Source organism: Trichomycterus rosablanca, chromosome 12 (genome assembly GCF_030014385.1).
Source record: "Trichomycterus rosablanca isolate fTriRos1 chromosome 12, fTriRos1.hap1, whole genome shotgun sequence".
In the NCBI taxonomy this organism is placed as follows: Eukaryota; Metazoa; Chordata; class Actinopteri; order Siluriformes; family Trichomycteridae; genus Trichomycterus; species Trichomycterus rosablanca.
Window position 1 is genome coordinate 5,405,760 of NC_085999.1, and position 26,400 is coordinate 5,432,159.

General features: G+C 39.9%; 1 protein-coding gene across 1 annotated transcript in view; it reads left to right on the forward strand.

Moving 5' to 3' along the window:
• The window catches only part of LOC134324744 (inactive dipeptidyl peptidase 10-like), a 117,576-nt gene that overhangs the window by 15,197 nt on the left and 75,979 nt on the right, over positions 1 to 26,400 (forward strand). The window contains exons 2-3 of the mRNA XM_063006681.1: positions 20,895 to 21,009; positions 24,462 to 24,557. Coding sequence (XP_062862751.1) covers positions 20,895 to 21,009; positions 24,462 to 24,557 — 211 coding nt within the window. The remainder of the gene's footprint in view (positions 1 to 20,894; positions 21,010 to 24,461; positions 24,558 to 26,400) is intronic.

Consider the following 26,400-nt stretch of genomic DNA (forward strand, 5'->3'; position numbering starts at 1 on the left):
GAGAATAGTCCACCAACCAAAAATATCCAGCGTCCTGTGACCACTGATGAAGGTCTAGAAGATGACCAACTCAAACAGCAGCAATAGATGAGCGATCGTCTCTGACTTTACATCTACAAGGTGGACCAACTAGGTAGGAGTGTCTAATAGAGTGGACAGTGAGTGGACACGGTATGTCTGATCCACTCATACCAGCACAACACACACTAACACCAAAGTAGATAAACTTTGTTTAACGTTGTGTGTTTTACTGCATCTGCAAAAACCGTAGGCTGTGTCTCAAATCATACAGTATGTGCCAATGTACATGTTATGCTCTAATAAGCACACAGTCTGTACCAGAGTAATAATGTGGAGACACTGAATTAATGCCACAGAAAACTAAAGGGCAGTGATTACTCTAAAGGGCAGCAGTAGCCTAGTGGTGAAGTCCAGTAATCAGAAGGTCGCCGGTTCAAGCCTTATTACTACCAGGCTGTTACCGTTGGGCCCTTGAGCAAGGCCCTTAACCCTCAATTGCTTAGACAATATACTGTCACAGTACTGTAAGTCGCTTTGGATATAAAGCGTCTGCTAAATGCTGAAAATTTAATTGTGCTCTGGTTTTTAAATAGTCGTTTTGGATAAATGTCTGTCACATGTAAACAGTAAAAGGCTTGTAGATTTATGGTTTAGCTAATTAGGATGTAAGTGCATTTGGCGCAAAGGAAAATATTTCTGAACTTTAAGTCAAGTGTGTTAATTTATTTAAGTTTGTGCCTTTGCAACGAGACAAAAATGTGTCCAGTCAGTTCTAGAGCTAATAATTAAAAATAGGCTGTGTGGATAAGTAGCTGAATCAGTGCTTATGTAATTATGTAGGTATGTGTGTGTGTGTGTGTGTGTGTGTGTGTGTGTGTGTGTGGGTCCGCCCAGAGGTTTTTAGCTTTGGCTCTGGTCTGGAGTGATAGAGTGATGCTGAATAGTGTAATGTTGGTACTGTAATCATAAACCTTTGCTCTCTCTGCCATCCCACTGTGTTACTCTTTATTGATTCTGAAAACAAACAACAAACTCTGCATCAGCGAGATCAACCGTATATAGACCACACAGTACTGGAATGCATTTTTATTCAATGCCTCTGTTAGGAATTTGAATTTCTAGGTACTTATTTGTATAGCATTTTTTTTTCTATGTTTTTTTATATATGGTAAACCAGTCTTGGGTGCCCACTGCGCCCAACTGAGCCATTAGCTATGATTTGGTGCCTGTTAAACAGCTATACAGTCAGTATTCTTCAGTAATGTCACAAACAATTGTTTTGTAATTGCAGTATTTCTGCAGAGTTCTTTCAGAGACCCCACCTAATCTGCTAGTGAATTGATGCCAAAACAAGTCAGTGAGGGTACATCATGATCTGCTTCTCTAAATTATACAGCATAAATATTTCTATGAATATTTTCCCTGCTGAATATTTTACTTTCAGAGCTACTTTTCTTGCCTTCCATATGTACTGTAAATCACACTGACGTTTCAGGGCATCAAAAGTGTAAATGAAAATGTAAATGTAAAACATAAATCCCTGCAAAGGAATAATTAGAAGTTTTACACCTATAGCTAATGAAACACCACTACAGCTACATATACAGCTACATTTGCAATTACCAAATGAGAACAGTGTAAGGTTATAAGTAAGTGTGGGCAGTAGATCAGAACTGATGACCAGATCCTTATATTAATTGCATCTCTGCATACCACAGTGGGGGCTGCTGTAGACCCAAGGGGTTATGCTAAATTATTACACTTCAATAGTTTATAATCATGGCAACAGTGTATAAAGTTACACAGCTTAGGCATAACATTAAAACCACCTCCTTGTTTCTATACTCACTGTCCATTTTATAAGCTCCACTTACCATATAGGAGCACTTTGTAGTTCTACAATTACTACAATTACTACAATTACTGATTGTAGTCCATCTGTTTCTCCGCATGCTTTGTTAGCCCCCTTTCATGCTGTTCTTCAGTGGTCAGAACTTCCCCAGGACCACCACAGAGCAGGTATTATTTAGGGGGTGGATCATTCTCAGCACTGCAGTGACACTGACATGGTGGTTGTGTGTTAGTGTGTGTTGTGCTGGTATGAGTGGATCAGACACAGCAGCACTGATGGAGTTTTTAAACACCTCACTGTCCCTGCTGGACTGAGAATAGTCCACCAACCAAAAATATATCCAGCCAACAGCGCCCTGTGGGCAGCGTCCTTGATGAAGGTCTAGAAGATGACCAACTCAAACAGCAGCAATAGATGAGCAATCGTCTCTGACTTTACATTTACAAGGTGTACCAACTAGGTAGGAGTGTCTAATAGAGTGGACTGTGAGTGGACTCTGTATTTAAAAACTCCAGCAGCGCTGCTGTGTCTGATCCACTCAAACCAGCACAACACACACTAACACACCACCACCATGTCAGTGTCACTGCAGTGCTGAGAATGATCCACCATCCAAATAATACCTGCTCTGTGGTGGTCCTGACTATTGAAGAACAGCATGAAAGCAGATTAAAAAGATATGTAGAGAAATAGATGGACTACAGTCAGTAATTGTAGAACTACAAAGTGCTTTTATATGGTAAGTGGAGCTGATAAAATGGACAGTGTGTGTAAAACCAGGAGGTGATTTTAATGCTATGGCTGATCGGAGTATAAGGCATTTGGTAAATGATGCTTTTGCTGTTTTTAGAACATTTTACCCACCATAAAAGACACTGAGTCTAATGTATTTCCATTACGGCTGTCAGAGCTAATTTTATTTTAAATAATATTTAATACAAACATTTGGTGCGGTGATACTGGTAATGTGTGTTGTACTGGTAAAGTGCTAAAATACTAGTCTAAATAATATTATAATCTGTGTGAATACTAAACCATTCAGGGATTTAAAATGTACATGACGTTTTAAGGACGTGACAGCTCTAGCATGTTAGACTATTAATAGTAATGATGGTATTTATACACAGAGGAAGCACATTTAATTTAATTGTTCACACATATAATATTTGTGTTTAATGATGCAAATCTTTTATGCTAAGTTACAGACATAGTCAATTTAAAAATCATTCAGCCTTTATTGTGCAATGTACAAGCCAGACATGTTGACATTATATCCAGAGCCGTGGGCATCATGAAGATGTTGGTCACTGATTTGTGCTATAACAGCTTAAGTTTTTTCTTCACTATATCTTGCAATATGACTGCAAGGATTCACTTCCATTCTGTCAAAATAATACTAAAAGTACGGATGCTGGATAATAAGGTCTGGCTTACTGTCGGGGCTCAGTGTATTCCATAGCTGTGGTGTGGGATTAAGGTGAGGGCTCTGTGCAGTCCAGCCAACAAACTCAATACATTAGAAGACTTGTGTTGTGTGAAATGGCATTTTCTGGAACTAAGGGACACTAAACCAACCATGACAAACCAGCCTAGGCTGCTGTTTTAACACCCACAATACAGTTTAAAGTATACAAGCACTGTTGTAGTCAAACAATATATTAATACATTATTGGTTCCATTCTTTTAATATTTGCTTGTGTGACCTACCGCCGTGTTTTAAAATGAGCGTCTTTTTTAATTTTAGTTTCTATTTAGATTCTGTTTTTTTTTTCATATCATTTTGATATACACTGATCAGCCATAACATTCAAACCACCTCCTTGTTTCTACACTCACTGTCCATTTTATCAGCTCCACTTACCATATACAGTATAAGCACTTTGTAGTTCTACAATTACTGACTGTAGTCCATCTATTTCTCTACATACTTTTAGCCTGCTTTCACCCTGTTCTTTAATGGTCAGGACCCCCACAGGACCAACACAGAGCAGGTATTATTTAGGTAGTGGATCATTCTCAGCACTGCAGTGACACTGACATGGTGGTGGTGTGTTAGTGTGTGTTGTGCTAGTGTGAGTGGATCAGATACAGCAGCGCTGCTGGAGTTTTAAATATCGTGTCCACTCACTGTCCACTCTATTAGACACTCCTACCTAGTTGGTCCACCTTGTAGATGTAAAGTCAGAGACGATCGCTCATCTATTTCTGCTGTTTGAGTTGGTCATCTACTAGACCTTCATCAGTGGTCACAGGATGCTGCCCACAGGGCGCTGCTGGCTGGACCTCTCAGTCTTTCAATTTTTTCACTTCAGAAATTCACTTCTATTTTGCTACAAGAACATTAATCAGTTGGGTCACTGATGCTTATTAATAAAGCCTGGCTTGCAGTCTTTGCTCAGTCGTACAGAGCTGAAGTTGAAGTCAAAGCTTTGTGAAGTCCAGTTAACCCCTAAATACAGTATAAACTCTGCTTTGGGCTTAGGGCTGCTCAGGTGGCGCAGCGGTAAAAACACATGCTAGCACACCAGAACCGGGATCTTGAATACATCGTATCAAGTCTCAGCTCTGCCTACTGGCTGGACTGAGCGGGCACATGAACAACGATTGGCCTGTTGTGGGTGGGTTTAGTCGGATAGGGACTGGGTGATTTATGGAACCTGCACAGAGACAGGGAAATAGTGTGGTTTAGGGTGTGTCTCTCCATACACAGAGCTGGTCCGCAGCTGATCTCGTCTGGTGTGGGTGACAAAATGCATACGAATGCATACGGCTGCTGCCCACGTGTCGGCGGTTAGCTTCATTCTCCTCAATCAGAGCCGGGCCAGCATTAGTGGAGAGGAAGCATGACGCAATAGGGCAATTGGACACGGTAAAAGTCAGGAGAAAAAGGGTAGAAAATGCATAAAAAATATACTGTGTATATATATATATATATATATATATATACAGTATATATAAATAAAATTAGCTCTGCTTTGTTCAAAACAACTGTAAGCATGCAGTTTTCTAGAATTTTATTGTATGTTGTAGCATTTATATTTCCTTTCCTTTTTCACCTACATTACAGTTTGCTCTATGGTACTCAAGCACTCAAGCTTGTTCCTCTTTGTGAGCTTGAAGTTTAAAACCTCAAGATAACATCATGTACACAGACTGGGGCAGATCTAGCTGGGCACACAAGCAGTAAACTGGCTTACTTAAATGGTTTCATCCTACTGTATAACAGTTCCATTTTTGAAGACGCTCACTATGACTCATTGTACTGCCAGTGTGTTTATATAAATTATACAGTACGTCCGTTAACAACAAATGTAGAAGACATGTCCATGAACGTCTGGCCATGTTGTGTATTGAAAACACTTGTTAATTAAACAGCTATGGCAATACAATCACATTAATCACATTAATGTAACTAATTTAGACCTCAGTATAGTGATTGTAAAAAAAAAAGCAGCGTAAGTATGGGTGTAGGAAACGAGAGTAGAGTTTGTACTCATGATCAGCTGCATTGTAAAATGTCAGTATAAAGAAAGATTGTACAGACAGTGATTGCATCACCTCCCCAAGGATACAGAGCTTTCGAGCCTTTAAGCTCAAGTTCTGACCCTCTCATTTCCTCTCTCTCCATAGTCTTCTGTAATCTACCACTGTTCCTCAGGAGTAACTCTATACTGCACATCACAGGCATACACAAAGGCATACGCACACTCACAAACTTTCTAAACATCCTCCCAGCAAAGCACTCCAACATACAATTACTTTCTGTGCTGCTAGCATATTTGACCACACCATAGACTCACCCTGAGACCTAAACCTTCCACACCTGCAGATTAACAGCACAGCATAAATAACAACAAACATATACAGCAATTTAATAAAATGTGGGGGTTGTACTAGTGGAAAACTTAGCAGAATCTGTATTAAATTAACTTCAGCATTAAACATAGTACACATTTGATTTTGGATGGATGTAATCGCCATGTTTACCCGTAAAGCTCATAATCTATAATAATAACAAAACTACCTAAAAAAATCTCGTACGGCAGGATTCAGATCCTCATTCAGTACTTTGTAGAAGGTGCTCAGGTGGTGCAATGGTCTATTCTGATAGCTCACCACCGCTTAGGTTTAAACTGCTGATCTTAGCAGTGTTGGGCTATTGTAATTGACCACTGCACCACCTGAGCACCCTCTGTTATTGGCCAGCCAAGCATCTACACATACATAATTGGCTATGTGTGGATTGGCGCCTTGTCTAGAGTATTTGTTTCTACACTCACTGTCCATGTTATCAGCTCCACTTACCATATAGAAGCACTTTGTAGTTCTACAATTACTGACTGTAGTCCATCTGTTTCTCTACATACCTTTTTAGCCTGCTTTCACCCTGTTCTTCAATATTATTTAGCTGGTGGATGCTTCTCAGCACTGCAGTGACACTGACATGGTGGTGGTGTGTTAGTGTGTGTTGTGCTGGTATGAGTGGATCAGACACAGCAATGTTGCTGGAGTTTTTAAATACCGTGTCCACTCACTGTCCACTCTATTAGACACTCCTACCTAGTTGGTCCACCTTGTAGATGTAAAGTCAGAGACGATCGCTCATCTATTGCTGCTTTTTGAGTTGGTCATCTTCTAGACCTTCATCAGTGGTCACAGGACACTGCCCATGGGGCGCTGTTGGCTGGATATTTTTGGTTGGTGGACTATTCTCAGTCCAGCAGGGACATTGAGGTGTTTAAAAACTCCATCAGCGCTACTGTGTCTGATCCACTCATACCAGCACAACACACACTAACACACCACCACCATGTCAGTGTCAGTGCAGTACTGAGAATGATCCACCACCCAAATAATACCTGCACTGTAGTGGTCCTTTGGGGGTCCTGAACATTCTTGAAGAACAGAATGAAAGGGGGCTAACAAAGCATGCAGAGAAACAGATGGACTACAGTCAGTAATTGTAGAACTACAAAGTGCTTCTATATGGTAGGTGGAGCTGATAAAATGGACAGTGAGTGTAGAAACAAGGAGGTGGTTTTAATGTTATGGCTGAGGAAGAGCACAAATACAGCATAACATATTATAATGTTTATCTATTCTGGCCATGGTCTTTCCAAAATGAGCTGAATCAGAAGTCTTCGTGCATCTTCTGAGTCATATTAAAGTTAAGAAGGGCAGACGATGACATTTTAAACATGGAACCTGTAGAGAATGTATTTTACTGAGTTGTAAGAAGCCGAGGAGTCTCTGAAGTGACATTTGCTGTAGTGAATGTCAATGTAGTGGAGCAGAAAGGCTCACTGGCAGTCATGTTTGGAGATCGGTCAGTGCTATTTTCCCGCTGTGGTGCCGAGGTCACAGTTTCCATTACAGTTTGTCAGGTCTGATAAATTAAGTTTGTCTTTAATAATAAATAATAAAGACTAATAATACCTTCAGTCTTTAATAAGATTCAGGGCATATTTAAAACCTATTTGTGTGTTCAAGGGCACAATAAGTCTAATCACTGTCAAGAAGGATTTTCAGAAAGTCACTCTATACGTTTTAATAATTCAATTCTTTGACTAAAATTTGTTTTTGAGTTCACAGACTGATCAAACAGCAAAAACTATCAGCATAGGAGTTTTTGCATAGACTTTGAGCTAAAGTTCATTCATTTTCTTATCCAATTAGGCTTGCGGTGGCGGGGGGCTTAGAGTGCTGGAGCCTATCCCAGCTTTTCAATGGGCGCAAGGCACACAGTAACACGCCAGCCCATCACAGGGCAGACACACATACACACACACATACACACACCGATTCACTTATAGGGCAATTCAGTGTCTCCAGTTAATCTGACTGCATGTTTTTGGACTGTGGGAAACCGGAGCTCCCAGAGGAAACCCACACGGACACAGGACCCGGACCGCCCCACCTGGGGATCAAACCCAGGACCTTCTTGCTGTGAGGTGACAGTGCTGCCCACTTAGCCACCGTGTCGCCCGGAGCTAAAAATAAATCATATAAATCAAGTATTTAATATGCAGGTAAAGGTCAGACAGCTTTGTTATTTTCCAGGAGAGAAGTGTGTGTGTGTGTGTGTGTGTGTGTGTGTGTGTGTGTATGCATGTAGCGTGGAGGATTTTAAATTTTTAATATTTATAATTTGAACATCTTTGTTAAGGGGGCAAAGTCTGGTTGGTCAGGTGTGCACATTTAGTTCTACTACTTATAGTGTATTATAACAAGGATTTGATTTTCTCAACATACACCGATTAGGCATAACATTATGACCACCTCCTAATATTGTGTTGGTCCCCCTTTTGCTGCCAAAACAACCCTGACCTGTAGAGGCATGGACTCCACTAGACCCCTAAAGGTGTGCTGTGGTATCTGGCACCAAGGTGTCAGCAGCAGATCCTTTAACTCCTGTAAGTTGTGAGGTGTGATGCACTGTGTATTCTGACACCTTTCTATTAGAACCAGCATTAACTTCTTCAGCAATTTGAGCTACAGTAGCTCGTCTGTTGGATCCGACCACACGGGCCAGCCTTCGTTCCCCTTGTGCATCAGTGAGCCTTGGCCGCACATGACCCTGTCGCCAGTTTACCACTGTTCCTTCCTTGGACCACTTTTGGTAGATACTGACCACTGCAGACTGGGAACATCCCAGAGATGCTCTGACCCAGTCTTCTAGCCATCACAATTTGGCCCTTGTCACACTCGCTCAAATCCTCACACTTGCCCATTTTTCCTGCTTATAACATCAACTTTGAGGATAAAATGTTCACTTGCTGCCTAATATATCCTACCCACTAACAGGTGCCGTGATGAAGAGATAATCAGAGTTATTCACTTCACCTGTCAGTGGTCATAATGTTCTGCCTGGTCGGTGTATATTTAATCAATACATAATAGAAAAACCTGCCAGTGATAAAGAGTAAAAATAATGCCAATTAAATAAATGCGTTACGTTTTAGAGATATTGGGAGTCAAATATAAAGGTTAGTTAGTTATAAAGGTTAGTTTAATGTAGTGCAAAAATTAAGAACGAATAATAACATGAAATATTTTGGGTATAATATATGAATGTTGCTATAAACGGAGTAAAAAAGATCAAGGCTTAGGCAGCACGCACACTCAATTAGCACACAAAATCCTAGCACAGTGTGTTAAAAATAGTAGCGTCACTTTTAGGTGAAATCTAATTTAGCACACTATATAAGATGGTGTTTGGAACACAGCCGCTCTTCTGTGCTCCTTGTGCAGTCTAATAAATTGAGATTCATGCTGATATATTATGTGCAATTAATGTTCCCTATCCATTTAATTAACTTCACATTCCTCTTCTCATTTTTAAGCCCCGTCAGCCCCCTACCTGCACCCATGTCTCTGTGTGTGTGATCACCTGTTGCAGCATGGGATATAAAGAATAATCGTCTTAAAGAAGAATAGTCTTATAACATTCAAATCACTTTCTGTAGTTTTTATAATAGTTTTTTTTTCTGTTTTCCAATTATTGGCATTTAAAACACATTTTAAGAGTTTTGAAGCAGTCATTTGTCCTATATCTACACTGATCAGCTATTACATTAAAACCACCTCCTTGTTTCTTCACTCACTGTCCATTTTATCAGCTCCACTTACCATATAGAAGCACTTTGTAGTTCTACAATTACTGACTGTAGTCCATCTGTTTCTCTACATACTTTTTTTTAACCTGCTTTCACCCTGTTCTTTAATGGTCAGGACCCCCACATGACTACCGCAGAGCAGGTATTATTTGGGTGGTCGATCATTCTCAGCACTGCAGTGACACTGACATGGTGGTGATGTGTTAGTGTGTGTTGTGCTGGTATGAGTGGATCAGACACAGCAGCGCTGATGGAGTTTTTAAACATCTCACTGTCACTGCTGGACTGAGAATAGTCCACCATCCAAAATATATCCAGCCAACAGCGCCCCATAGGCAGCGTCCTGTGACCAACTCAAACGGCAGCAATAGATGAGTGATCATCTCAGACTTCACATCTACAAGGTGGACCAAGGTAGGAGTGTCTAATAGAGTGGACAGTGAGTGGTCACGGTATTTAAAAACTCAAGCAGCGTTGCTCAGATCCACCACCTAAATAATACCTGCTCTGTGGTGGTCCTGTGGGGGTCCTGACCATTGAAGAACGGCATGAAAGCAGGCAAAAAAGTATGTAGAGAAACAGATGGACTAAAGTCAATAGGTAGAACTACAAAGTGCTTCTATATGGTAGGTGGAGCTGATCAAATGGACAGTGTGTGTAGAAACAAGGAGGTGGTTTTAATGTTATGGATGATCAGTGTATGTAACATCTCTGATTGTGTGTCTGCCCTCATGTCCTGTCATGAGCCCTTCATTACAAGGATCTTTACTTGCTTACAGCTTGATAGTTAAAATATTTGTGGCAGACAAGAGGTGTGATTTTATTAATATTAAAAACTCAATTAACCCAGTGCTGCATGATAATTGCCAAAATAATAATCATTATTGCTTTGTTCTTTAAAGAATTAAGATAATTTATCACAGTCATTTAGTCATTTTGAGCCATAATAGTAATTTTCTGTTAGTGCTGTAGATCTCTACTGAGAGAAATGTGTGATACCACAGAGACTTGGGACCAAACAGGCACTCAAACTCACCTTTAGGTCTAATTCTTTTAATGCACAACAATAGAAATGACATGTTCGGCATGTACAGGTATCTAATCCATGATGTACCATTATATTATTTAAACAACTTTAGTTTGATTGAGGCTACAGTTAAGTAAAATGGACTTTTTTTCACTGCCCACTTCAATGCAAATGGATCCCACACTCTGTAATGGACTATGTAGCCTTTATTATGTATTTAATCATTTTCTCACAATGCTAGTTAAATTTAATTTTAGATTTATAAATATTCATACTGGCATGAATATTTATAGCCTACAGTGCATATTATTTGTAGATTAGAGGGTCCTTCAGCTCTTTCCCTCTGTCTCACAGCTCTTATGACAGACTGTCTCCCTCTCAAAACAGCCTTTTTTGGCGCACCCCAAAATAATCGTATTTTAAGTTTTGTGGATGAGGCTCACTTTTTAATATGCAGTTATTAAATCAAAATGAAAATGAATGTTATCAAATAATAACAACAAAGAAAGTTATAGTAATGTTAAATATTAAAAATAATCAGTATAAAGCCGCTCAGGTGGTGCAGCAGTAAAATCATATTGAATTTCAGCTCTGCCATCCGGCTGGGCTGGGCGGCTCTATGAACAACGACTGGCTTGTTGTTTATACAGGGTGGGATAAGCCAGAGCTGGGATCTTAATAACTGATATAATTATGACCTCTGCTGGCTGATTGATGGTGCCTGCACAGAGTTAAAGGATAATGTGATCAGGGTGTGGCTCTCAGTACACAAAGCTGATCCACATATGCCTCATGCAGGTGAAAATATGCAGTCGGATACTGCACACTTGTCAGAGGTGGTGTGTCAGTTCGCTCTCCTCAATCAGGGCAATCAGCAAGAAGGCCCCGTGTCTGCATAATGCAATTGAGTAAAAATTGGAAGTACATTTTAATGTATGTATGGTAACTTTCCACTTGGTCAGTGTGTTGTGTAAAAGCTGGACGTTGTTTGTGCTCACTTAGCAGCTCCAGCCTACTGTAAGTGCTCATTATTCCAATCTTAAAAGTGTTAATTAAGTTACTGATTTTAGTTCCCAGTTGCTGTAATATTGACAGAATGATTGCAACTCTGTCCCTAGACTATCACAGTACATTTAGTATAACTCAATCACCTAACACACAGTATCATAACCTGCTAAGTGCAGAATAAGCTCGACCACAAAAGCTCTTAAAACATAATAAATGCTGAGTTGCATGGTTCAGAATTCACCTCTGGGTACTCTATATGAGGGGTTTGGTATGTTTTCCTTGAGTACACATGGGTTTACTCCCATCTCACAATAACACACCCCTGAATGTGAATGACTAAGTGAATAGGCTACCATGTGATGACCTTTGATGCACCCCATTCCTGGGAGGCTCCACACCCACCACGACCCTGTTCTGCTGTAATTACCATTATTTGTGTTTATGAAGGCAGAATCAGGTTGAAGATCTGAGCAGATAGTAATAATTGAATGTTGGAAGAGCACTAATGAGGGAAGCATGAGAGGAGATTAATCCAGTTTGGCAGTAATGTGTTCGTCCGCCCGCCTGGCCGACGCTCAGCAAGGTCGAACAAGTAGGCTGAGAGAATGTTCACCAGCTAAAAATAGTCTACATTTCGAACCACACACACACACACACACACACACACACACACTTATTAATACACAGCGAGCACTGGTATTTTTACAGCCCTTAGTCATTAACCATTCAGCATTAATAAATTAATAAATAATATGTTACCCCCCAATTCTTGAATTGAAGTGTTTTAGCCACACCCATTGCTAATCAGTGTAAAATCCATGATGTAAAATAAATTAGATGCCGGGACGACACGGTGGCGCTGTGGGTAGCACAGTAAGAAAAGGCTGGATTTGATTCCTCGGCTGAGTGACCAAGGTCCTTTCTGTGTGGAGTTTGCATGTTCTCTCTGTGTCCATGTGGGTTTCCTCCGACAAGTCCAAAGACATGCAGTCAGGCCGATCAGAGCTATGGAAAATTGCCCTGAATGTGTGTGTCTCTGTGTGTGTATGTGTGTGTGTGTGTGTGTTTGTGTGTGCACCTGTGACGAACTGGAATCCTGTCTGAGTGTTACCTGCCTTTTGCCCCTTGATTCAGACCCACTGTGACTCTGTGACACTGTGACCAGCATAAAGCGGTGATATAACAGGCAGTGAATGAAAAAATGCTTCCAGCTTTGTGGCAACAGTTTGTAGAAGGCACACAGACAAACTCGTCTGTGTGCCACAGCAGAGTGAGTAAAGGTTGGGGGTTAAAATTAACGTCCATGCTTTTAAAATGTGACGTCCAACAAACTTGGTGTCTAATATTATATGTCTCGTTTCTTTTTACTTGCATGTGGTTCTAGATCTATCTACACATGTACACAAAAATCTTAAAGTATTATGTTTTCTTTATGAAAACTATATACTCCGATCAGCCATAACATTAAAACCACCTCCTTGTTTCACTGTCCATTTTATCAGCTCCACTTACCATATAGAAGCACTTTGTAGCTACAATTACTGACTGTAGTCCATCTGTTTCTCTGCATGCTTTGTTAGCTTCCTTTCATGCTGTTCTTTAATGGTCAGGACTCCCAGGACCACTACAGAGCAGGTATTACTTGGGAGGTGGATCATTCTCAGCACTGCAGTGACACTGACATGGTGGTGGTGTGTTAGAGTGTGTTGTGCTGGTATGACTAGATAAGACACAGCAGCGCTGCTGGAGTTTTTAAATACCGTGTCCACTCACTGTCCACTCTATTAGACACTCCTACCAAGTTGGTCTACCTTGTAGATGTAAAGTCAGAGACGATCGCTCATCTATTGCTGCTGTTTGAGTTGGTCATCTTCTAGACCTTCATCAGTGGTCACAGGACGCTGCCCACGGGGCGCTGTTGGATGGATATTTTTGGTTGGTGGACTTTTTCAGTCCAGCAGGGACAGTGAGGTGTTTAAAAACTCCATCAGCATTGCTGTGTCTGATCCACTCATACCAGCACAACACACACTAACACACCACCACCATGTCAGTGTCACTGCAGTGCTGAGAATGATTCACCACCCAAATAATACCTGCTCTGTGGTGGTCCTGTGGGGGTCCTGACCATTGAAGAACGGTGAGTGTAGAAACCAGGAGGTGGTTTTAATGCTATGGCTGATCAGTGTATTCTATAATAATACTATAATCTGTTTTTTCTTGGTACTAAACATTACTACAGAGCAGTTAAAGGAAATTAAATGAAGATAGTAAAAAAATTTTCACATGCTCATATGTGTGATGTTAGATGCAATAACTCTTCATTAAATCATTGGAACATGAACTTTAATGCATTGATATGGTCATTTTGTGAAGAGGCTCTCGTACTAATAGTGCTGTTCACATTCTATTAACACAGCTTATATAGTTCTGTTTCAAAATGTCAAAACACAAGGCCAAAAACAAGTGCAGCACATTCGTTTGACAGTAAAATATAAAATGACTTTAGTTCTTGTTGTTTTGGCTCTGTGCTTTAAAGAACACTTTAAAAAAGAAAACAATGACATTGATTATAAAATGTAATTAACTTACATTAAGAGGACTTAAATTCACATATTTTACTAGAAATGTGCCTGAATATTTACTGTATATAGCTGATGTTTGATTCCCTGTGGTTGCACATTGAATTGAAATAATTTCTTAAATAATTTTAGGTCATTAGAAAAAAAATAAGGGCGGCTGAGTGGGTAGCACTGTTGCCTCACAGCAAGAAGGTCCTGGGTTCGCCCCTGCCAGGCGGGGCGTTCCGGGTCCTTTCTGTGCAGAGTTTGCATGTTCTCCCCATGTCTGCGTGGGTTTCCTCTGGGAGCTCTGGTTTTCTTCCACAGTCAGGATAATTGGAGATACTAAATTGCCCTATAGGTGAATGGGTGTGTGTGTATATGTCTGGCCTGCGATGGACTGGCGCCCTGTCCAGGATGTTACTGTGTGCCTTGCGCCCATTGAAAAGCTGGGATAGGCTCCAGCACCCCCCCCCCTCCCCCCGCAACCCTAACTGGATAAGTGGTTAAGAAAGTGAGTGAGTGAGAAAAAACATAATATAACATTGCAGTTGAATAATCTTATCCTACACTTCTTTACAAAACTGCTTTAAATCAGATTATACAGTATATACAGTTATACATAACAGATATATAACTGCATGTATAATTGTACTATTTTTGGGTATAAGGGTGTAAGTTTAAGATTTGAGTGCAAGTAAAAGTGCCCTTTGTATTTTGGATGACTGTCCTCAGATTCAGGTTAAGTGTCTTTCTGCAATATATATAATTTATTTTATTATTTATGCATTTTCTTCCCTTTGTATTCGATCCCAGCTCTGGTTCCAGCGTGTGTTTTTACTGCTGCACCACCTGAGCGGCCCATGAACCTTGAGATTTAACCACTTCACATGCTCTTTGTCTGTGTTTTGTCATCACAATTTTTAAGACTCTTATTTGAAGCATTAAGCAGCTTTTTGTGACTGAAAACCACTCAGTAATAAGTTACTGTAAGGATTTTCGGGATAACAAACCAAAACACAATCATATGGCCTCAGGGTTCTGGAAACGGAGCTTTGTGTGCATGCTGATAAGCATATGTGCACTGCACTAACTAGATTTAATATTTAGTCTTTTAGGGCATAAATACTTCAGGACTCTTTTATCTGGAAAAAGTGTGCTTAACAAAACTAAATGTGAATATAAATAGAAGTATTGGTTTGTGTGTTTGGTTCTGTTAATGTAAATTCTGTTATACATTATATGTTATTTATCTGCCAAAAGTACAAAGAAATGACTTTTAGCTGACCAAGTTGATGTTTTACACACTTTGGTTACATTCATGACAGAAGCGGTAGTTACTCATTACACAAGATTAATCAGTTCACAAGTTTAATGTCAAACACAGTCATGGACAATTTTCAGTTGTCTTTGGACTGTGTGAGGAAACCGAAGCTACCCACCAGTGGCGATTTCTCTAAGACTGCAAGGGAAGCTCAGCTTCCCCTAAAATGTCAAAAATTAAATGGTCAAATATGTACAGTTGTGTTAACATTTCATTGACTACAAATGAGTTAGAACACGTTCATCTCGAAGACGAGTTCGTTCAGAATCAGCTACTTATCACAAATCGACTCGATTTTGTTAACTTCTCATACATTCCCGTAGCGTCAATGCATTTGCCCGCAGAAGCTGAGCGTCTGTTCACTTCAATGGGACTGTATGGAAGGTTTTTTTTCATTGCTTCGAAACTCGCCGGTCATTGGATAAATGCCACGATTTTGTCCCGCCCCTGGACGCTGAGCGTCTCTGGGGTGAATGGAGCTGTGGGCGGGTCTGGACGCGGAGCTTCTGCAAGATGATTGGCGGATCAGTCGAAAGGCTGAATCCTGTTTTGATTGACAGCTATTTTGATCTCTACACCATCACTTCATCACTGGGAGCTTCAGTCCCATCGCGGATTTTCGAAAGACAAACTGCAACCCATTTCAGGCCATTTTCTTGAAAAGGAACGGAGGGCAGAATTTATGTATAAATAAATTGACAAATTTTATGATGTAAGCCGACAATGAGCTTCCCCTCTTTGAAAGACCAGCAGCCGCCACTGCTACCCACTATACCCATTATACGTTATTTATCTGCCAAAAGTACAAAGAAAAGACTTTTAATGTCTTAACTAATCAAGTTGATTGTATTTTGTAAATATAAACAAATTTGATGCCTAAACACTTTCAAAAAAGTTGAGGAAGAGGCAAAATAAGAGTAAAAAATATAGATTAGTAGTTACACCATTAAGAAACATTCCACTGTAAATTGGTTACATGATTGGGTATTAAAGGAGGATTTTTCAGTCTCAGTTATTTCTTAGTACAACATTGAAGGAAGCTGTCTAAGCTGCAGGACATTATGAACAATGGCTCCCACCCACTCTATGACACAGTGATGAGACAAAGGAGCACATTCAGTGCAAGACTCATTCTACCAAAATGCACTACAAAGCGCCACAGGAAGTCTTTTCTACCTGTGGCCATCAAACTCTATAATTCCTCCCTTAATGTGTGACACTATGGTTCATCTGTGCAATATTCGTTATTCATATGTGTAATAATAATAATAATAATGTAAGTATTTTAACTATGTGTGAAATAACTTTTTAACTCTCTATTTGCACATTTTTCTTCTTTTTTCTTTGTTTTAAACTAGTAGAGTGTTTATTCTTCTACATAAATGGGTGCTACTGTTAGAACTGCAATTTCCCTCTGGGATCAATAAAATATTTCTGATTCTGATTCTGATTAGTTCTTTTACCATGCATAATATGGTGAAAAGATTCAGCGAATACATGGACTGAAAAATCTCCATGTAAGACAAGGCCAGAAACCACTGTTAAATGTGCGTGACCTTTGGTCCCTTATTTGGTATTGCATAAGAAACGGTCAGCTGTGGTAGTAAATATAGCCATGTGGGCATCATGAAAAGGAGAATCAGTCAATGGATACCATTAGCATTAAAATGAAAAGGTTTAAATTTGGAAGTAAAATTACAGTATGATAAAAAAAAAACTGACCATACTATACTAATTTCAGACAGGTTCATTAATGTGTTGTCAAGGAATATTAGGAATTGTCTATGCAAGACTAATGTCAGAATAATACTACTACTACTACTACTACTACTACTTCTACTTATAATAGTAATATAGTTTTGCAAATCATTAATGCCATGTTGTGGTGCTATAACCAAGGGAATTAGTTATTAGATGAATTAGTTATTAGATATCTTGATTTGGTATAGACTTCAGGGGCATAACTGAACAAAAGCTCACAGGCCACACAGACATGTTGGTCATATTTGTATGTCACAGGTTGCAGTTTAGGACTCACTTTTCTAAAGGCTTGCTTAAATATGCATGAGTGTGTTGCACCCATTGTTGTTGCACCGAATGTTTTTTAGCCCTTAGCTTTAGAAAAAGTTACCCGTTATAGTATGTGAAAAGCTAAAAGGATTGTAAAGAGACAAGTGGAGAGTAGCCAGACTTACACACAACCACTGACAAGGTGTGTGTCTCACTTCCTCTCTGCTGTGTGTATTTATAGCTCCTTCCTTTCTGCAAAATAACACAGTGATGGCCAGAGACAGAAAGAAACACATTTGGAAGATGTAGTGCAGCACTGACAGAAAATCAAATGAGAGAGGCATAAAGAAAGAGAGAGCGTGAGAGAGAGAAAGAAAAAGAGAGAGAGAAAGAATTGATGTGGGTTCTGGTGGGAGTGACCTTGTGTTTATAGCTTTGCTGTGTTTGTTTGGAGTGTAAATCGTAATGGATTCCAGACTTTGGTGTGAATGAGGTGTTAGGTGTGTGTGTGTGTGTGTGTGTGTGCATATGTGTGTGTGTGTGCATATGTGTGTGTGAAATTCCGTGCTAGTCTTCTGTATCCATCTGTGCCAGTCTTCTGCACCCTTCTTTCTCAGCTCACTTGTAATTCACATTATAAATGAACCTGCATGAGCTTTTTCAGCTGAGCGGGAAGTGGAGGGAGCAGAGGAGAGAGCATCACGCATGACAGCATTGTGCCATTTACAATCAGTGTCATTCTACAAGGACATACTCTCCTTTTCCTAACACACACACACACACACACACACACACACACACGCACACACACACACACACACACACACACACACACACACAGTCAGTATGCAGAATGAGGTTGACCTGGCTGGGGTGGGGAAGTACAGGATTGTAAAAGCAGTGGAACCTCAGCTGGTCTGATACAGTAATACCCAGCTTCACACTGAGTGCACTTCCAGTTGAAGTGAAAAGCGTACATACACTTATAAGAGACGTGTCACAGCAGTCCTTTTAGTCCAGTTATTCCTGCAAATTCTCTGCAATGTAATAAATTACAGTGTATTAGCAACTAACTTTGATTGAGCTGTCAGATTTGAAGCAAGAGCTTAATTTGTGCCCAGCAACCACAAAGCCAATGGCAGTATGAAGACCTACACACACACCTGCCACCAGGTGAAGGACAGTAGGTGATCATGTCACACACACAATACAAAGTTTTACTCTCATTACTACCTACATCAAAAATTACTGTCACTGTTTAGCGTAGTCGATTTGTCTTCCACTGCTGGGGATCCTTCGTTGCATTACAGGAAGGTATATTTCCTGCTCACGCCTCCTCTGACCCGTGCGCAGTCCTTAGCGGACCCTTCCTTTTTCACCCATGCTTCTGCACAGGCGCCTCTATCTGCTAATTCGGGTCCTTGCACAGCGTTTGAAGACCCCACCCACATAGTCCGGTCATTCCACCCTAGCAGACACGGTAGCCAATTAGAGTCTGCTGCAGGCACTGCCAGTTATGCCCAGCCGATCGGTGGCAACGGCGAGTTTTGAGTCGAGGAGTTCAGAGTCTCGGCGCTGGTGTGCTAGCGGAATATCCCGCTGCGCCACCTGGGCGTGCACTGTCTCCATTCTTATTGTTGTTACTATTTGCACTGTTTTTTATTATTATTTTATTTTTACATATCTGTAAGTGTTTAATATATATTGTACTATTTTATTGTTATTTGTTTTCTTCTTTTTCTTCTTGTTTCTAAAACTGTAATTAAGCTTTGGCACTATGATGTCCTTATTTGTCATGCCAATATTTGTCATACCATTTTGGGTAGCCTAGTCGGTAGAGCTTTGGGTCATTAATCAAAAGGTTGAGAGTTCAAATTCCGGCTCTGCCATGCTGCCACAGTGGGGTCCTTAAGCAAGGCCTTACCCCTGTCTGCTTCATGGTCGCTGTACGATGGCTGACCCTGCGCTCAGACCCCAGCTTCTAAACGAGCTGGAGTACTTGGAAAAAGAATTTCATTATACTGTATGTCTGTATATGTATATATGCCAAATAAAGGCATTCTATTCAATAAAGTTTCCTTTGAGTTGAGTTGACCGCTTTAATGTAGGCATTGTGACCCTATCTTTAATTTAATGGTAGGCTTGTATCTGGTAGTTCTTGGGTTGCATCTGACCATCTGGGCAAATGTCCTTACAGTATGAAGTAACAGTTTGGGTTTCCTTGCCAAATTGGCACAATATTACTGTTTCATATTTTTAATGGGCAAAGTGAAACTAGTCATATTCATATGGGAACAGAAGCTTATGTAAGCTAATGACGAACAAGAGGCCATGCCATAAGGTTGAATTAATTTTGTACACCAGCAGTTTAAATATCTAAGTTGCTTTATGTTAATTTTCTGAGCTTTTACAAAACCCACAATAAGCTTTTGAACTTAAAGCTATTTGAAAATGCCTTGAGCGACGTTATTTGTAATTTGTATTATGAAATCCAAAACATGGCTATGACAGTATGTAAACTTTTGACTTAGTATTTGCTAATTAGGTGATTAGCACATATTGTTCATTGATAAAGAAGCTAAAAATGCAATATTTTTGCATTAGGGTGCAATCATGCAGTCCATAGTTAACATACACATGAATATGTTTTAACTGTAGATCTGGCAGCAGAAGCCATGCAGCACAGTAATTAAGCTGTACACGATTGCATGTTACTCACAAATACTAAAAGTATATGAAGTATTTTATCTTTACATAATGGGATTTAAAAAAAAACACTTCAGAAAACAGTACATGTTGCCTGCTAGATACATGCTAGATAACCTCACCCACTCTCTTTGGCAATTAATATTTAAACACAATTGTTTTTAAGACAAAAAACAAAAGTAATTAGTGCAAAAGCCTAGCACTGATGGATCTTGCATGTTAAGGCATGTTTTTTTTTATTACTATCCTAATTTGTATGCATACAGCCAAATTATAAATCACTCGTAATGTCTCTATTAAACAAACAAAGGCAGGCTAATCAATAATGCCCAGTTGGTGATTAGCAATGACCCAGGTCACATAAAGCATAGAAAAAAACACACATGAACACTCAAACAGCGTGAACCACAGTCCTGCAGTCCGTCTCACTCACTGAAGTCATGTACAGCTCCGTGAAACTCCAGCAAGACCGGACACAACGGTCAGCCACGTAAAACTGATCCATGAGAGTAGTGCGTGTGGGAGTGGAACGTCTGGCTGAAAAGTCTACCAATAATTTAAAAAACCTTCTAATACCAATAGAAATATTTATTGTTTATAAAAAATATCTATTAATTCTGGCCTTCTTTAAACCTTGTTAAGCTTAGGGCCATCAAAATGCACATAGTGTAAATGAGATGTAGGATAAATAAAACTGGAAAAGTGTTATTTAAGTGTTTAAATAATCAGATTGGATTGATCTGATCAGATGGTTTTTCTCTTTCTGTAGGATCTAGGTGGGGTGAGTCCTCCTCAGAGGAACTGGAAGGGAATTGCCATTGCTCTGCTGGTTATCCTACTGGTCTGTTCACTCATAACCATGTCGGTCATCCTCCTTACTCCAGGTATAAAGCCCACACATACACATTACACACACACACACACACACACACACACACACTCACACACACACACACATTACACAAACATATATCAGTGGTCTTCAAATCCATATTTGATTCCATGTTTGGATCACTTCTTTTTTAGTCAATGGGAGTTAATCTAACTGGTTGGATACTTTGTTGTCACAGCTTGTTCTTAGTTACAGAAAGGATTATAATTTGTAAGATCTAGACCCTTATAATTGGCATTTAAAAACGTATGCTTTATATTATGCTTACAGGACACAGTAAATGATTTTTATAATCCTCTTGCCTCATTCCTTATAGAGGGAAGTACCTGTGCCAAAAAGAATTGAATAATTCATTTTGAATTAATTTGCCTCAGGGAACAGAACCGTGTTGCAGTTTAATAGTTTTATAATTACTGGAATTGTGAATCCAGCATCATTTAAATGTTTTTTTTTTTTATTTAACAGAGGTTTTAGTAGAGTTTAGTAGGCATGATAGAGATGGACTTTGCCCCATGTTGTTTATTTCTCTACTAGACCTGTACCAGCATCACATAGCTAAATTAAACAAAAATAATTAATGCATAACTTTTAAAATTGTTTTTGTTTTGTTTTGAAAGCACAAAATACGGACAGAACAGTGTCAAGACAGGACTTAATGAACATCAAAATAAAAGTACAAATGGAGCTGTTTCTGTGAAAGCCATGATTGGTAGCAGGGGATGTTGATTGTAGAATAAATTCAGTAAATTCTTTGTACTATATAAATGTAACAATGTAGCTGCATAAATAATTACAGCGCTCAGGTGGAACAGTAGTCTTTTATCCCTAGCCCACTACCACTACTTAAATGAATTGGCTCCCTGTCCAGGGTATTCCTACCTTGCACCCAGTGTTTACAAATGGAATTGGACCTGCTGCAACCTTGACCAGAGGGCAGCATGGTGGCTAAGTGGGTAGCACTGTCGCCTCACAGCAAGAAGGTCCTGGGTTTGATCCCAAGGTGGGGCGGTCCGGGTCCTTTCTGTGTGGAGTTTGCATGTTCTCCCCATGTCTGCATGGATTTCCTCCGGGTGCTCCGGTTTCTTCCCACGGTCCAAAGACGTGCAAGTGAGGTGAATTGGAAATACGAAATCGTCCATGACTGTGTTTGATATAACCTTGTGAACTGATGAACCTTGTGTAATGAGTAACTACCGTTTCTGTCATGAGTGTAACCAAAAGTGTAAAATCCTAATAAACAAACAAACAACCTTGACCAGAATATAGTGGTTGATGAAAATTATGAAGGAAATAAAATTAATAATTACCAAATACAAATAATAATATACAATAATATACAGAAAGTGTACTGTCTGTTATAATTTCAGTAAGTGTAAGTGAGTAAGTAAGAAAGTAAATAAGTGAGTGATGTTCTGTGAAGGACCAGCAGCCTCTCTAGGGTATTTTTCTCTTTGTGCAGTATATCCAGTGTAGACCCTTAACCTTGCTCGACCTTTATTAGGATGAAGTAGATACCAAATATAAATGAATTATTAATAATGACCACAATTATTACAAATGTGCAACAGTACACACCACTGCTGAGACCCCAGTCTCGAGTCCAGGTCCCAGTAGTGCCACCAAACGCAGCACATTTTATATTAACTGGACTGCAAAAGTGGCTGCATACGAACATTAATCAGCTGTTCTTGTGAACTAACAATAGGTCTTTATTACAGCAGCCCACACAGCAGCCCACACAGGGTCCAAATCTTAAAAACAACATCTTTATAGACATATATTACATGACATAAAATCACCAGCTCTAATTACTTCTCTTAGGTCCAGCATTAAGGGTGTATGGATGAGCTTAGCCAGTCCTGAAAAGCTTATCATAAGAAACCAGGCAGAATCCTGACAGCTGAAGAATCTCGCTGAATGATCACTTTACTAAAAGGACTCAAGAGTGTTAATAAATCAGGTTTTGGCGCAGTAATTTATTAGGCTTATTCAGGTATTATATAATTCAGGTATTATTTATCATGTTAGTGATTCAGTTCCTCTTTAAATCAAAACTGGCATGCCACAATGAAAAACAGTATATTTGTAATTATTAAAGGCTTTACTGGACAATAAAATTGTAACTGAGTAACTAAAGTACAGTTATTAGATTTTTGGATGTTTTGGAAGTTCCTTTTTCATGCTTCAGTCATTCAATGTATCTTGAAATTAGAAACTAAGACATTGTTTACACATATATTGTACACCGACCAGGCAGAACATTATGACAACTGACAGGTGAAGTGAATAACACTGATTATCTCTTCATCACGGCACCTGTTAGTAGGTGGGATATATTAGGCAGCAAGTGAACATTTTATCCATAAAGTTGATGTTAGAAGCAGGAAAAATGGGCGAGTGTGAGGATTTGAGCAGGTTTGATGAGGGCCAAATTGTGATGGCTAGACGACTGGGTCAGAGCATCTCCAAAACTACAGCTCTTGTGGGGTGTTCCCAGTCTGCAGTGGTCAGTATCTAGTATCTATCAAAAGTTGTCTAAGAAAGGAACAGTGGTAAACCGGGGACAGGGTCATGGACGGCCAAGGCTTATTGATGCATGTGGGGAGCGACGGCTGGCCCGTGTGGTCCGATCCAACAGACGAGCTACTGTAGCTCAAATTGCTGAAGAAGTTAATGCTGGTTCTGATAGAAAGGTGTCAGAATTCACAGTGCATCACAGTTGCAGGGCTGTTTTGGCAGCAAAAGGCAGACCAACAATGAAGGTGGTCATAATGTTATGCCTAATCGGTGTATATGTTCAGTTTCTTGTACATCTTCTGTATTCTGATAAAATTTTAACTACACGCACTTACGCTTGTAAACGTATCTCCAGTTCAAATTGAAATCATGTTCCTACACTGTGCATTACAGACAGATCATCTCATTAGTACTTGAAAAAGGTCAGTGTACCTCATTTCTGGTTACTAAATGAAAATACAGTTGGTTCCTTTTTTATATCTTTCTTATATTTTATATCTTTTTAATCCTTTAAAGGCAGCAACACTAGAGAACATCCCATAACAGAATGCATTGTTACCTTTTGCATTTTTACTGACAATGTAATGATACATCTAAAACATGTTAAAAACTGGTAAAAAGCATTGTTACTGTACACTGATCAGCCATAACATTAAAACCACCTTCTGGTTTCTACAATCACTGTCCATGTAATCAGCTCCACTTACCATATAGAAGCACTTTGTAGTTCTACAAAGCTAATAAAATGGACAGTGAGTGTAGAAACAAGGAGGTGGTCATAATGTTATGCCTAATCGGTGTATATTATTTTAACAGCCAGATTTCATTTATGTACATTTGCATAGGTACTGAATTTCGGGGACAAGAAACTGCACTGCCAGTAATTACGCTCTGTGTAATGTGTAACGTTTGTTTGTGTGTTACCAGCTGACACTCAAGCTGGCAGTGATACCAAGCTGACAGTGGAGGATCTGTTTGGTCCTGATTTCTACGTACACGATCCTGAGGCTCTCTGGATTAACGGTAGGACAACATTCTAGCAAAGCAGCCCTGTTTATTACTCTTGCTCTCTCTGTAACTATGTTCACATGCAGTCTAATAATCTGTTAATAATTTATAATGATTAGCTGACTCAATCCGTATACAGCATATTTACAATCAGAATCTGTATGTACATTGTGTGCATATGTGCTTGCATCACAACAGGCCCTGTGGTTGCTAAAAAAATCCCTGCATACAGAAGAGGCAGGACACATGATCATAAAATCATAATTTCATAATTCATTGGGACAAAAATGAGAATCCGAGAGCCCAAAGCAGTGGTCACAAAACAGGAATACAGTGTAACCAGCAATATAATTATAATCATACACCCACACACAGGCAAAGGCTGAATACTGGAGAAAGAAAACACAAAGAAAACAGTTAAACAAGCACTGGATTAAGGAACCGGAACAACAAATAAGAAACACAGATAAACACGGTTTAAGTTCAGGAGGCTTTGCTGTCATGTCAGCTATACTGTATATACACCAATCAGGCATAACATTATGACCACCTTCCTAATATTGTGTTGGTCCCCCTTTTGCTGTCAAAACAACCCTGCAACTGTGATGCACTGTGTATTCTGACACCTTTCTATCAGAACCAGCATTCTCTGTTGGATCGGACCACTCGGGCCAGCCTTCGTGATGAAGAGATAATCAGTGTTATTCACTTCACCTGTCAGTGGTCATAATGTTATGCCTGGTCGGTGTAAGTACATACTGAAACGAAACAGCGTTCCTCTATGTGCAGACAGAAGGAAATACATGAACAGGAGTAACAGACAAATGAGGTATAATTACTTAGACAAATTGGGATGTGATGGGGAACAGGTGCAGACACTGAACTATAAAATCAATCACAATCAAGGGGTGGAGGTAAGAGGGCATGGGAACACACACAAAAAATAAAGCACTCATGAAACCTGGAGAGGAAACACAGAATGTTAAACAGCCTTTAAGGAACAAGGTTTTTGTTACATATTTTTAACTTTTTTAACTAAGTTTTTGGACTGTGGGAGGAAACCGGAGCTACCGGAGGAAACCCACGCAGACACGAGGAGAACGTGCACAGAAAGGACCCAGACCGCCCCGCCTGGGGATCGAACCAAGGACCTTCTTGCTGTGAGGCAACAGTGCTACCCATCGAGCCACCGTGCCGCCCTCATTCATCCATTCATTTTCTAATTATATCACAGTATATAAAAATTGGTACGGTTCCATCATCTTACACCTTACTGGCTTTTTTGGCCACCTCGCTGCTGGCATATTGAGTTGTTCTGTGTATGTTTCGGTCAGCTATACACTGGGCTGGACTGTGTCCAGCTCTTTTCCCCGCAGCTCTTATGCTAGCATTTCTGCAGTAGGCTGAAACACTATCAATCCTGGAGGCAGGAAGCATTAGAGACTGAGTGGAGGACCACCTCCTTTTCACTTTTTAGAGGCTTTTATAGAGTTCTCTGCCTTCTGTATTTTTAAATGGATTGGGTTGCTACTGACCAGTGGATCGAGTAGCTGGCGTGGGTTTTCTGATTTTCTTTGTGGCCATGCGTTTTATAGGAGGTTTATTACTGATGCTCCAATGCTGATGCTGACATGCTTGTCTAAATGATGCTTATGATTATGAAACGCTGACTAGAGTCATACATTAAAAAAGGACTCCCAGATGTGCAAGAAGGATTTAGAAGTACTGTACACGACTTACAGTACTGGGACAGTATATTGTCTAAGCAATTGAGGGTTAAGGGTCTTGCTCAAGGGCCCAACAGTGGCAACCTGGCAGTAGTGGGGCTTGAACCAGTGATCTTTTGATTACTAGTCCA